This window comes from Myotis davidii, unplaced genomic scaffold, assembly GCF_000327345.1.
Source record: "Myotis davidii unplaced genomic scaffold, ASM32734v1 scaffold49, whole genome shotgun sequence".
Taxonomy (NCBI): Eukaryota; Metazoa; Chordata; class Mammalia; order Chiroptera; family Vespertilionidae; genus Myotis; species Myotis davidii.
Window position 1 is genome coordinate 5359945 of NW_006300375.1, and position 14494 is coordinate 5374438.

Below are 14494 nucleotides of genomic sequence, written 5' to 3' on the forward strand. Positions count from 1 at the left end.
AGACTTCCACTTTATATCCACGGGGTGGCAGGAGACAGGAAAACAGTTCACGATAAAGAACTGGAAATCTTTTACGTTTAAATTCGATTATTTTCCCGGAGGAGGAAAAATGGGGAAAGCACTGAATTTGAAGGGCGTCTACCGGACATTTAGGCCTGGCACTGCTGGTCTCTGTGTGCCTTTCAGCAGGTGCTGTAAACAGGGGGCTGGGCGGCATCTCCGGACGGGGGCGCGGCCGCCGGAGTCTCCAGACTGTGCGGTGTGTGTGAGACAGGGCTGAGCTAGCCCACAGCAGCCACTCGCTCTTTCTTGAGGGCAGGAAGGCATTTGCTTCCTCTGAGTCTCATTTCCCTGACCTTTACTTATTTAGTTATTTATTTTTTAAGATACATTTTTATTGATTTCAGAGAGGAAGGGAGAGAGATGGAGTGAGAAACATCAATGATGAGAGAGAATCATTGATTGGCTGCCTCCTGCACGAGGGATGGAACCTGCAACCTGGGCATGTGCCCTGACCGGGAATTGAACCTTGACCTCCTGGTTCATAGGTCTATGCTCAACCACTGAGCCACGCTGGCTGGGCTCATTTTCCTTCTCTTTAAAAGTGGCTAATAATGTCCACTCATACATATAGACCCCCGAGGATGAAACAAAATCTTGCCCTGATAGCATTTCAGCAACTCAAGTCCTTTACCATTTTAAACTATCATTTATCCTTTTCAGTTTTTTAAAAGTTGAAATTCCCAAGTCAATTCTTGGAAACCACTCTTTGCCATTCCCAAGAGGGAAATGTCAAAGCGATTTGGTCTCCATGTTTAAAATAACTTTCATATGGCTTATTGCATATTTAGATTTTAACATAAAGTTGATTTTACTTTTTCTCCCTGAGCCTTCCGGGGTTGTTCCTCGCTAGAAGCTGAACAGCAGAATCAAGAATCCACCTGCCCTTTCTGCAGCACAAAACTGAGGCAAAAACAAATACCATGATTTCCTGGAGTCAGTGGTTCTGCCATCGCTGGAGAAGATGCCATAGCAGTGAGGACGCCTGTGTTTCCCCGCATTTCCCCAGCCCCACGTAGGTGAGGGAGACCACAGCTGAGAGGATGACCCCGCACAGACCCCTGGAGAGAGGCCTCTCTAAGGCCCCTGTCCGGTGAGGTGGCTGAAGTGGGGCGAGCACAGAGACAAGACTGGGAGAGAATCCTGCCCTCCCTGGGGCTCAAAATCTATTAAAAGGGACAAGGGAAAGGAAGGGGGAAAGGCAGAGGGAAACGGACTGAAAGTGACGCCCACACAGGGAGGAACAAGGACCGTAGACGTTGTCCCATAGTTGATGTTTGTGACCTTTTTGATTTATTCACAGTGGAGTTTTCAGAGAGTTAAACAACTCTGGTTGGGAAAGAACAGAACCTGAGCAAAGGCAGCGCCTGCCACACAGGAGTGACTAGAGAGCAGCACAGGAAAGAGAGGATGCTGAGCAGGGTGTGGTGCTGCAGGGACTCCAGCCTCACTGCCCATCCCTATAGCCACTTAGGAGAGGTTGGCTGTCTATCATTTCTCACCATGGCCCTCACTGCTTTGCAAAACACAGGCTTGACAAATCTGTTCTGTGATGTGGGAGGCTGTGGCAGCTTAAGGAAGCCTCTAAAGTCTTTTCAGGCCCCTTAGATAAACATCTAGTTAAAAATATTAATGCCAAGACTGCATCTGGAACGTGCAATATGGGAGGTGGGGTCAGAAGTGAGAGTTTTGGGTTTAGAGCTGAGATTTGTTAACTTTGGTCCACATTCCTCTGAAGAGGGTGATACGTCCCCGCCCCCATGAAAACGAGATAATTAAATATTCAAATTACAAAGTTAAAGAGCAGCAAATATAAATTTAAAAAAGTCAAGTAAAAGCAAGTGGTAAAAGCAAACAGAAAAATGATAGCACTAATAAATAAATCCAAAGCTGGTTTTTTTGAGGAAAAAAATCTAACCAAGAAGAAAACCTAAATCTATAATATGAAAAATAGGACTAAAATCTTCTAGAGAAAATTTTGCAAAAATTCTAAATGGAGATGACAAAAAGCCATAAAACATTTTTATTTCATCATGCAAAATTTTTTAAAAATTACACGATAAAACCCCATAAATGAAAAAATAGAGATCAAACTAGAAAAACACTCAAACATAGTAAAATACTAATTAACTTATCATATAAAGAATTCATATAAGTTAAGTAGTAAATGACCAACAAATAGGGAAGAATATAAATATTTGGTCAAAGAACATAAATAGGCAGTTCATGAAAAAATAAATACAAGTGACTTATAAATGTATACAAAGATACTTAAGCTCACTTATAATTAATGAAATCCAAACTAAAACAATAAAATTTCATTTTTTTCAAATAAAATGTAGCAAGTTTAAAAGAATATTATGATGTACTGTGTTAAGGGTGTGGGGAAAAAGACTCTCATACTGTATTGGATTGGGGGTAATAGGGTACTAAATCATTGGAGGCTGACATATAATAGCTATCAAAATTAAAAATATATCCTTTTATTCAACAATGTCACATGTGCAAAGCTCGTCATTATGGAAACAAAAGATGGGAACAACTTAAATGACTAATGGATCAGATATCCGTAACTTAATATTATATTTAACTTAAGCTGTGTAAATGTGCTTGGTGCTCTTGCAGAAAAGCAGAATTTGCATCATTTGCCGGAAAAATGCACATTAGAAAATGGGGAATAATAATTGTTCTTTGCACTTGAGTAAATGTTACCTGTGGGGGTCACTGATGAGGAGAAAAGACACACAAGAGAATAAAAAGATTAGGTGTCAGGGATTGAACGAATTAATCATGTAATCTTAGCATAAGGATGCAAAAAGGGAACTAACTGCTCAGAAATAATTAAGATGTCAGTATAAAAGCTGGAAAGATTATTTTAAGTGCCTGCAGGTGGTAAAGAAAACCACCTACCAGCTTGTAATTATGAAGAATGTTCATCATATTCATAACTCTTTTGCATATGAAGATATAAAAATGTTTTATCTTCAGATGGTGGAAAGGAAATTTGGCGTATAGATAAGAAATCAAGTCATCAAAAATCATGACCTTAGAGGTAGGGGAGGGGTGCCTTTAGAAGTCAAACTCACATTCCCAGGGGTCAAGTGCTGTGTTGAGTTCAAGCCTCATTTCTCAGTTTGAAGTAGTTGGTAGACTGCTCTGGAATCTAACTGGGCGAGGTTGTTACCTTGAGTGAGCCCTGGTACCAGATTCCATCGAGCTCCCAATTTATGTGGGAGAACACATTCCTAAGAGGGCTGGTTTTTCAATAGCTCTGTGAACCTGAGTGAATCCCCTGGACAAGTCTGGGTTTGGATCCTCCCGGCTTCCTGACAACCTTGACCCTGGGTCTGGGCGGGAGGAGAACTGGGCCGTGGTTAACTGTTTTTCCACTCTGCTCAGTGCTCCTGGGTTTTCCATGTCCCACCCATTGAGAGTTCTTGGTCAAGAGACCCTCAGTGTCAGATGCAGGTTAGCTTTAGGGTGGGAGGCAGGGAAGTCAAGGTTACAGTGGAGGCTGTTCAACTGCCAGCACCCAGCTGAGCCCGATTCTCTGGGGCCTTCTGGTGCGCACGTGGTACACTTGTAAATTGACAGAGGTATGGGCACATACCTGTGTTGAGAATATTACGCACTAGAAGTCCTTTATAAATCTTTATAACTAGTTATACTCTTTATAAACAGAAGATTCCTTAGGGAGTGAACCTTACATGTTAGAGTGCTCTGTCTATGGTATGATATTTTATAAAAGGTCCTAGGATGTGTGTGGCCTTTGGTCTGATGTATTCTGTATCAAGTATCACGGATGTGATAAAACACCTTAAGGCATACTAGGAATGCCCCTGTGCTGTACAGTTTGGAGTTGGTTCTTGGTGCAGAAATTTACAGCATCCGACTCGTGGATGTATTTTTTTTTTTTTTCAGAATGTGACCTGCTGTCCATGGTTATACTCCTGCTGGGAAATCCTTGCTGTTTCAAGGAAAGAAGATTCCTGGATTCGACCAAGAGAAAGAACAGAGCCCGAGATCGAGAGGCAGGTCCCAGCAATTTCCCGCTGCTCTGCGACCTTTAATGCACCAGAACTCAGGGCTGGTGTGTTTTTTCCTCCCTTGTGACTATTGTTCTAAAAATTTTCCTCAGGACCCTAATGATGTGCTTTAGAAACAGGCGGCACTTCTTATCAATGGGGGAAAACCAGGCAGAAAAGACAGCGACTGGATGTTCCTAATAGAGCAGAATTGATGTAAATCAAATTAATGCTATTTTGTTTACTGTTTCCCCCTATAAAAATGCACTCTTACTCCCTGTGCTTACAGCCCTGTGTTCGGGATGGTCCTGTCACACTGCCCAGGGCCTTCCACACTCCAGTCACGTGGGAACCGCCTTCACATTTTTTTGCCATTAGCCATGCAAAATCTAATGATTATTTATTTACTTATTGTCACTAAATTGATCCAATTTCTAATTTAAATAAATACACTGATACAACTTTTTAAACCTACTGAGTGATTCTATTTATTCTGTCAGGGCTCTAAACAGAAGCCTGTTCTCTCTTTAATGAAGGTTAACAGCAAGGGGGAGGGGTGTTAAGGGCATGTCAGAACCAATCGGAGACTTTCTCTTTGACAAAATTTGAGGGGCTGAAAGAGAAATAAACAGGATGTGACTTTACACTGTTTGCAATGCCATGTCTATTTTCTTTCCACAGTGACCTGGTGACCCCCTATCAAAGGCACCAGGCTGCACTGCAGGAGTCAGACTTCCTACCTGGGAATGTGATAAAACACCTCAACCTGCCAACTACATGTGTCTCTTGCTTTGGAAAATACTGACAGTCCACAAAGCGTCAGAGAGGAAATGAATAACTCAGCCAGCAGTGCCATAGAAGAAAGAAAGGATCTTATTACACGAAGCCAGCATAACTTAGAATATATTTTCTGTTTTTACCATCTGATATCATCTAAGTAAGAGAAATGTCAGGGAGCACAAAGAACGCGAGACCTAGGGGTGGACGTCTTGAATTCTAATCTCCAAAAAGCACATACCCTGGTGAGGGTGTGAAGTGAGTAGCTTTGGTTTATCACTGACATCCCTTCAATACTGAGGCCATCTTCACAGCCAGGGGTGTGCATTATTTTTGAAGATGCACATACTTCATTTAAAAAAATGTTTTTATTGGTTTGGGAGAGAGAGAGAGAAACATGGATGTGAAAGAGAAACAGCGATCCATTGCCTCCTATACACACCCTGACCGGGGACCAAACTCACAGCCTGGGCATGTGCTCTGACCAGAAATCAAACTGGCGCTCAACCAACTGAGCAACACTGGCAGGGCCACATCTTCATGTTAAGTAGCACCACCCCCCCCAATATCCTTTCAAATTACGTTTGCAGTTGATTCAATAAATTGAATAATATTTGGACATCTTCCTCAAACTGCGGTTCCTTCCTGGGGTCAACAACTTCTATAATGACACCCTTTCATGAGAGCTAGAGTTCGGTCCCAAACTGTGGAATTCTTGTTGGTTTGTTTGAAGTCTGCTTTTCCGGTTTCAAGAAGCCGATTGGCTGCCCTCAAGTGTAGAAGAGAACTTCTGTGTCTCCATCAGCTTCCTTAGAAGATGGTCAGAGGAGCCCAACCTTTTGCAAGCTTATTGCTACAGCTTTTCAATTTGAGACTTCCCCATCTAAAGGCTTCGTTGCTTTTCATAAACTGTTTTTGTTGCTGTTGCTGCATTATTTGGGTATTAATTTCCTTTTCTTTTGGTAACCTTATTTAAAAGGGCTCACCAAGGGGGCTATTAGTAAGCTTCACTCTTATTTGGAGAGGGATCCTCAATCTTGGCTACACATTGGTACCCCCCCCCCCGCCCTGGGGGAGGTCTCACATAGATGGACACCTGAATCTCACCCCCAGGGCATCAGATTTCATTGGTCAGGGGTGTAGGCTGCACACTGGGGTTTTGGAAAGCTCCCCAGGTACTTTGAAAGTGCATCTGAGATTGAGGACCACTGAACTAGGTGAGTGCTTTCTAACTTGAATGTGTATATGGTAAGTCACCTGGGAATCTTGATAAAAGATGCTGACACAGTGGGTCTTGGGTGAGGGCCTGAGATTCTGCATTTCTAACGAGCTTCCAAATGCTCATCTTCTGGTTGAGGATAACCCTTTCCAAGGCACCAGATGCCATGATGTTCTCAAATGTCCTTTATTCAAACCAGGACCGATCCGCCCTCACCCTTGTCCTCTCTCTATCCTGTATCTACACAGACTTAGGGAAGACATGATTTACAGCCAGCAGTGGCGTTTTGTTTATATTCTCTCGCTTTGTTTCTGACTATCTGACAGCGAGGATTCTTATTCTACTCTCACAGGAAGATTATCTGAAGAAAGCAAAACCCTCCAATCAGAATCCCGAATGCTGAACTGAGGCTCACAGAAACTAGGGTGCACTTGCTGATGTGGGGGTACACTTAGAACCCCAGAGTTGATATAAAGATTAGTTTAAACTGAGGACATTTGCAATTCAACAGCTGCAGAAAGAGATTTTTTTGGAGTTTCTGTTATCTGATTAAACGTAGAAATGAGGCTGCCATAAATTCCCCCTTCTGAGTGGCTTTTACTCCCCTTTGGAAGGAGACCAAGAGTAAAAATACCATAAATGCCCTCCCCAGGGGAGTTTTATGGCTTAAAGAAGAAAGACCACTCCCACCTGCATAAACAAGCATGATCACAAACTTGCTTCTCTCTCTTCTGTTCTTGTAGGAACCCATTTGTTCTCTCCGTAGACACCTCTTCTGCTCTCTCCCTGTTCCCCCTGAGTAAGGCATATAAGCCTTTAACCATTTATTAAGCTAACTCTTTTATAAGCTTTCACATCTATAAACTTTTTTCTTCTGTTAATGTCTTTTATCGGTTTAATCTGCAGGCCCCTCGTTACTGGACATAAGAGGGCAGAGGAAAAGCTTTCCTTCCTGATGCTAAGCCACTGGAGCTGCTAGTTAGTGACCATCCTTTCTGTCTCCATCTTTCTCTGTCCCCACGTCCAGCGCCTGCCTCCCATTCTTTCTCATGTTCCCATTCACCTAAAGGAAAATAATAAAATCATATTATCTAAACAAGACTTCAGAAGCTTGTTTTCTGTCCTTTCAATTAATAATTATGGAAATTAATTGGGAATTCCAATTATGGGATAAATTATGGTGATGAGATCAATACAGCAACTGATTAACACCAGGTAAGACCTCTGCCAAGTACAAGTGGACATTTTTCTGCAAATTGACCTTATGGTCTATAGCAGGGGTCCTCAAACTACAGCCCGCGGGCCACATGCAAATACAAATATTGTATTTGTTCCCGTTTTGTTTTTTTACTTCAAAATAAGATATCTGCAGTGTGCATAAGAATTTGTTCATAGGTTTTTTTTTTTTAAACTATAGTCCGGCCCTCCAATGGTCTGAGAGACAATGAACTGGCCCCCTGCTTAAAAAGTTTGAGGACCCCTAGTCTATAGTACCGGCCAACCATAATACCTGGGGTGCAGAAATTTGATTTGAACACCAGATAATAACAGAAGTGTTCCTTATATACTTGTTCATTATATCAATCAAAAGATTAAAATTGTCATGCAGAAATCATGATGTTGAAAAAGCCCAAATGAATCCAAACTGTTTGGTTCCCACAACTGTATCTCACAGTCCACAAAGCAAATAATTTGCTAATTAGGACATAATGACTATGAGCTTGTATTGGCCCAAAGTAGCATCTAGAAGATGTTTTTGAAACTAATTTTTTGGCAGCCAGTTTAGACCACACGTGCTCAGGGCCTCATGCAGGGAGTACCTGGAATGGCTTAAGCACCTGTGTGTCTCAAAGTTCCTGTGCGACCCCCATCCACTCTGGCTTTGGGAGGAATTTATCTGGAAAGTCTGTTCCTCAGTAGCCCTGACATCTGTCTTTTATCATCTCGTGTTTTCATTCCTGTTTTCCTTCTCTCAGCATTAGGAATGCTTCCTGCCATTCCAGCCCACAAGGAAACCAATCCACTGAGCGGTCCAGCGACATTCACGGAAGGGAATTCTTCAGATGCACCCTTGGCACACAGCACCCCTCACTGTGTTATGGGAATCCATGTGTAAGGAACAATTGTTTAGTCTGTAAACTGGCTATTCTGACAACGGGGCAATTTGGCTTCTGTGGAAGCTTCACAAAGCTTTGCAGCACAAATCCTGGCAAGGGCCACAATGAGAGTTGCGCTTAAAGCTGAGACACATGGTGCGCGGGACTGGAATACACAAAAGCAATCAAACGTGTCACGCTTACACTAGGAATTGTTATGAATTAGACATTAGGGTGGGGGAGGACCTGGAAGTCTTTAATGGACATGCAAGCCTCATAGCAAACTGTGTCTAACAATAATGACCACATTGGTAATAGTATTGCAGCTAAACTTTAGTGAAGCTTGCTACATGTCTGTAACTGCACTAAGTGCTTTAAATACATAATCTCAAATATAATTCTATGGGTTAGTCTTAGCATTTCCACTTGAGATATGGGGAAATTGAGGACTAAGTTTGGAATATACCTGCCCCTGTATGACCTGCTGGTGAGGGCACTTATGCCACCTTGCCCCCTGCTCGTCCTATTCCTGTCTTTAGCATCATACATTGCTTTGGAGACCCTCTGAATGTTAGATTTGGAGATCACTTAGGGACCTCCACATCGCCAAGCCTCTGGTGGCAAGGCAGAGGCTTACAGACGTGAGCTGAGTTGCCCAAGGTTAGTTTGGGTAGAGCGAGAAGGCTCCCCATCAGTCCCTGTTATGAGAACCTTGAATTTGCATCCAGTTAGTTTTGCAGACAACAGCTACATCCTTTCATTTCAGCCCTGTGCATTCGAAGCACATATCTTACCAACTACAGAAGTGGGACTCAATCCACTGAGCTTTGGAAGTCTAAACCCATCACTTAAAAAGCTAGAAGGCTATTTATATAAAACTCAGTACTGGTGATGAAATCCCTGTATTGCTTTAAAGTTTTCCTTCTGAGCTTAGAACTTGGACTAAGGGGCTGCAAATCAGAAAGTCACAAAGGCAAACGTGAGGGAGTGGTTTGATCAGATCACTCAGCAGTCCCGTTGCAGCCAGCAGTGCAGGCACTGGCTTGTTCACGTCTCGCACTGAGCAAGAATGATGGTGGGAACTTGTGACACTTGATATGTGCTCAGCTCTGTGCTAAGAACTCATGTACCCACACATTCCTTTGCTCTTAATCCTCCAACTACATTACCAGAGTGGTGCTGTTATTAACCCCATTTTACAGGCGAAGAAACTGAGGTTTAAAGAAATAAAGCAATCTGTCTAACGCTGCTTTAGACTTTACCTGAATCCAGGTGGTCTAAGTGCCAGGGGTCGGTGGCAGACGACATGGGTGAGAGGGTGAGCGGGGAGGCCCCGCAGTTGGACTCCACAAGCTCGCCCTGGATGTGGACGTGCGCCGAGGCGTTGGTTTGCCTCAAGGCCGCCTTGAGAGGTGCGATCTGGTTGAACTGAACTCTGGAGAGGCACCCAGTGAATCCTGGGGTGTTGTACTTGTGAATCTCTTGGTCAATCTTCCCTGTTTCTAAAAGAAAAAGAAAGAGAACGTAAAAATCTTATTCTACTCACTGTCTTCCAGCTGTAGAACACACTCGTCTTTGAATGCTTTGGTCCAAATCTTACTCTTAGATTTCAGGTCAAAATGTTATATTCTTTTAGATGAAATACTAATGGCTTGATAAGGCTTAGGGCTAGAGACTTGACTTTAAAATAATCTTCGGTGTTACTAGAGAACCTGGTAGAGTGAGGAGAATAAGACTATTTGTTAAAATAAAATACATTCATAGCTACCTTCCAGATACTTGAGATATTGCTGAAACTAACAACACTCACTCGGCTCTCATTGATTTTTCTTCCTGATGCTTCAATGACTCTCTTATGGATATTGAAATATTGAGCAAGCCCCAGGTCCAGCTCTCCTGTACCTCTTCTATACCTCTTTCTTATTATTTAGAAATTGGGCATTCCCTTTCTTCAGAATCCAATCCCCTTAAAATTCTGAGGTTTAGCCTTGGCTTGGTAGCCCAGTTGGTTAGAGTGTTGTCCCCATGTGCCATGGTTGCAGGTTCGATCCCTGGTTGAGGCACGTACAGGAATCAACTGGTGAGTGCATGAATAGGTGGAACCACAAATCAATCTCTCTCTCTCTTCCTCCCTTCCCCCTCTAAAACCAATCAATAAAAATATTTTTAAAATTCTGAGGTTTACAGATTCCCATCTGGAATCTGATGGATATTTGGAAGTCATGACACTTTCCCAACTCAATCTCAAACATACATAGGCATTTAAGAATCGCCACCTCCTATCTGTTTTCACCTATGGTTGAGGCACCAGGACAAATGGCCACTCAGTGGTTGGAAACTGGGAACACCCCTGACTCCATCAGCTGCTTCTCAGACGTAAATAGAGAGCTCTTTTCAGCCTATCCAGCCCTGGAGTAGAGCTCCAGACAAAAGAATCCTGGGCTGGTAGCTCCTGCCGTCTGGTGGGACCTCTGTTCAGTTCAGTTCAATTCAATTCAATTAATCTGATCACAGGTATTGACTGTGAATTCAATTCATCTGATTACAGGTATTGACTGCAAGTAGTAGTAGCAGGAAGAGAGAGACACATATAAAGCTTTACCCTAACTGGGAAAAATCTAGGTGGGAAATTCACAACCTAGCTGGGAAAACAAGCATACAAACAACTGACTAACACAACTGAACACATGCTGTATAATAACAAGAGTTCATTCACTGAACCCTTAAAATGTTGCTGGGTGAATTAGACATTTAATCCCCAGAACAAGCCTGTGGGGAAGGGAATACCATCATCCCTATGGAATGTCTGAGGAAACTGAGGCTCATGGTTAAGATCCCTCGGCTGCTGAGGCCAGGCCGACTGACCCGAGTCTCTCAATCACTGATTCTCTGAGCTCAGAAACTGACCACATGTTTGGTAAAATGATCAGAGCCCATGCGAAAGCAGGGGGGCAGGTCTGTGTGGGGTCCTGGGGAGCATCAGGAGAGGTCACACTAGAACAAGGGTTGATGTGGTTTTCACCCTCTTAAATGTTTAAACATACTATTGTGTACAGTATTGTTAATTCTAGGCACTCTGCTCAGAACAGATCTCTAGGACTTACTCCTCTTGCATATTTGAAAGTATTGACTCTTTGAGCAACAACTCCCAATCCCCCCCAGCCCCTGGTAAACACCATTCTGCTGTTTCTATGAATTTGACTAATTTAGTTTCCTGATACTCATGGGATCATGTAGTATTTGTTCTCCTGTGTCTGGTTTACTTCACTTAACATAATGTCCTCCAAGTTCATCCACGTTGTAGCAAATGGCAGGATTTCCTTCCTTTTTAAAGGCTGCATAACATTCCACAGTTTACACGCACATGTGAGCGCGCATGTGTGTGTGTGTGTGTGTGTGTGTGTATACTACTTTTATTTTTTGTCCATTCACCTGTGGCTGAAAGTTTAGGAGTTTTCATGTTTTTGGTATAGCATTTTGTGAATGATGCTGCAATGAACAAGGGAGTGCAGATGTTCCTTTGAGATCCCGATTTCAATTCTTTTGGGTATATGCTCAGAAGTGGGATTGCTGGGTCATAGCAGTTCTGTTTTTAATCTTGGAAAATCCTGTTTCCCACAGTGGCTGCACCATTCTACATTCCCACCGAATTCCCCGCATCCTCACTGCTTGTTACCTGTTGGAGAACCAGGTTTTGAGGCTGAAAGAGAACTGCAGATTGAGTTTGTTATGAGGTCTGGGACCCATGTGAGTCTGAGGGGGTCAGAGCTTAGACCAGACTGGGAAGGACCTTGAATGCCACGTTAAGATGTGTGCATTTCTGTACGAAACTCAAAGATGTTTCAGCTGCAGAGGGCTGTGATGGGAACATATTAGAAAGGGAACTGTAGTGGCAGTGTAGCACTTGCTCTGAGCAAGCGATCTCATTAGCCCACAGGACCCCGAGAACTCCCCGGGCTAAGAAGGGAGGCAGGGTTATGCATGGATGTGGGACAGTGCCTGTTTTGTTTGTCACCAGCATCTTCTTGGCCTTATTTAATCTGCAGTGAATCAGTTTTGGTTCTGTTTCCTCTGCCAGTGATTTGGGTGGAGACCTTCAGACTCTGGCTCCATTTCGTGTGGTCCCTGACACAGTCCTCTAAACGTTACGTAGGTCCGGCTTCCCAATCACACCGCAGAAAAGGAACAGCTTCAAAGCGGTATGTATCTGAGGGTTCCCTATCTAAGAGGGGGGTGTCCACTTCTTAAAGAGCTGTCCTCCCCTGAGTGTCTCCCCCTGAGAGGACCCCCAGGCGGGGGATAACAGACAAGGTGGAGAGAGGGGAGCCCAGGAAGGGGGTTCTGATGGCGAATCTGTGACCAGAGGAGCGGTGGGAAGGAGCAGGGTGCCCAGGCCGGTTGGGGCTGTGAGCACTGGTGGAAATGTCAGCTAAGTGAGCACAGGTTGGGGGCGGGGCTGCTAGAATACTTTCCCATTCTCTTAGGGGCACTTAACTCTGCTCACTATCTTCTTTAGCTTTTGCGATTCTGTGTTTTCTTTTTGTTGTGGGGAAAGAAATCACCATTTTTTCCAACTGTTGTTCCTTTCCTGAGAGGTGACTGCGTCACAAATAGCAGGGTTCTGATGCCCAGAAGAGTAGAAACAGCATTTCCAAGCCTGAAAGCTGGTTGACGTGCCTTAAAGACCCTGGGCTGAGACCCATCGCCTGGGGTGGGGGCAGCACTGCAATCAACACTCTTGGTTCTTCTGTCCTGATGGCTCCAACTCTTGGCCATGTGGTACTAAGAATATCAAGAGTTTCTTATAAACCACAGTTGGTACACATGTGAGGTACTGGGTTAGCACTTTTGTGCATTATTTAATTAAGTCTCCTAATAACTCTCTGAGTTAGACAGGATTATCCCCATTGCACAGAAGGGGAAACTGAGGCTCAGAGACACTAAGGCTTTGCCAAAGAATAAATGTTTAGCCTTGGCTGGTTTGGCTCAGTGGATAGAACTGCGGACTGAAGGGTCCCAGGTTCGATTCTGGACAAGGGCACATACCCAGGTTGTGGGCTTGATCCCCAGTAGGGGGAGTGCAGGAGGCATCATTGATGTTTCTATCTCTCTCCTTCTCCCCTCCTCTCTGAAATCAATAAAAATGTATTTTAAAAAGAATAAATGTTTATATTTCATATAAAAAAGCAGAAGATGTTTTGTATTATTCTCAAGTTCTGTCTGAAAAAATGGACTGGATTATATTGTTTTCATATTTACTTGAATTTTTGGCATTCATAGCCAGGGACTCTTCATAGAAGTGGCATAGGGAGCCTTTTTTGTTGTTCTTGCTGATCCTCCCTCAGGATGTTTTTTTCATTGATTTTTTTTACAAAGAGAGGAAGGGAGGGAGGGAGGAGAGAGAAAGAGAGGCGGAGAGAGAAGAGGGAGAGACAGAGACCTCGATGTGAGGCAGACACTTGGATTGGCTGTTTACCACACGTGCCCCTGACTGGGGCTGAGGATCAACTTGCAACCCAGGTACGTGTCCTTGACCAGGAATCAAACCCAAGACCCTTTGGTGCCCTGACTGATGCTCTAACCATTTAGCAACACCATCCAGGTCTAGTGAGGCTTAAGAATAATTAATGGCCGTTAGAGATGGCTCAAAGACCATGTTTCATTGGTGACTGAGCCGACAATATGGTGTTCAGAAATACCATGAACTGAGGTCAGAGGTTCCCAGCATCATTAAAGCACCAGCAAGTTCTGCAAGTGCTTGTCTGGAATAAAGATCCAAACTTCTAAGAAACCTAACAAATGATCCTGAGGCTATCATTCAGGGCATTTGAGCTTGTTACATGTTAATTATGCTAATTTATTGGGCTGGTCTCATTCTGAAATCAAATATTAAAATATGTTTTCTTGTAAGCAATTACTTTCTGCATGGAGATGTCTGGGCCCAGGCGTCACTTGGACAAAACCTGCTCTCAAGAATGCATATTTTAGAGATGTAGTACAATCACTACTGAAATGAAATTCTCAAGCTGCAATTAGTGCTTTAATGTCTGAGAATCACAGTGATGTGGGTTATAGAAAATAGCCCACTTCAAATACTGACATGATTCCTGGTGGAACCTTAAAACGAAATGCTCCTGACAATACTCTAAGGAGCACGCAGCAATTACATTTGTGATGCATTAGCATGCTCTCCACTCGTTCTTATTCAGCTGTTGGATAGCAAGTGCCAGGCAGGAGTGCAGGGAAATGTAGACAGAAAAGGGCACCTGAACTAACGAGAAACTCGGGCAGAATAAAGCCATTGCCCGGCTCCGCTA

The 14494-nt window shown here is 43.4% G+C and overlaps 1 protein-coding gene across 1 annotated transcript in view; it reads right to left on the bottom strand.

Moving 5' to 3' along the window:
* CNTNAP2 (contactin associated protein-like 2) overlaps positions 1–14494 on the bottom strand; it is a 1235176-nt gene that overhangs the window by 15591 nt on the left and 1205091 nt on the right. The window contains exon 21 of the mRNA XM_015572712.1: positions 9440–9679. Coding sequence (XP_015428198.1) covers positions 9440–9679 — 240 coding nt within the window. The remainder of the gene's footprint in view (positions 1–9439; positions 9680–14494) is intronic.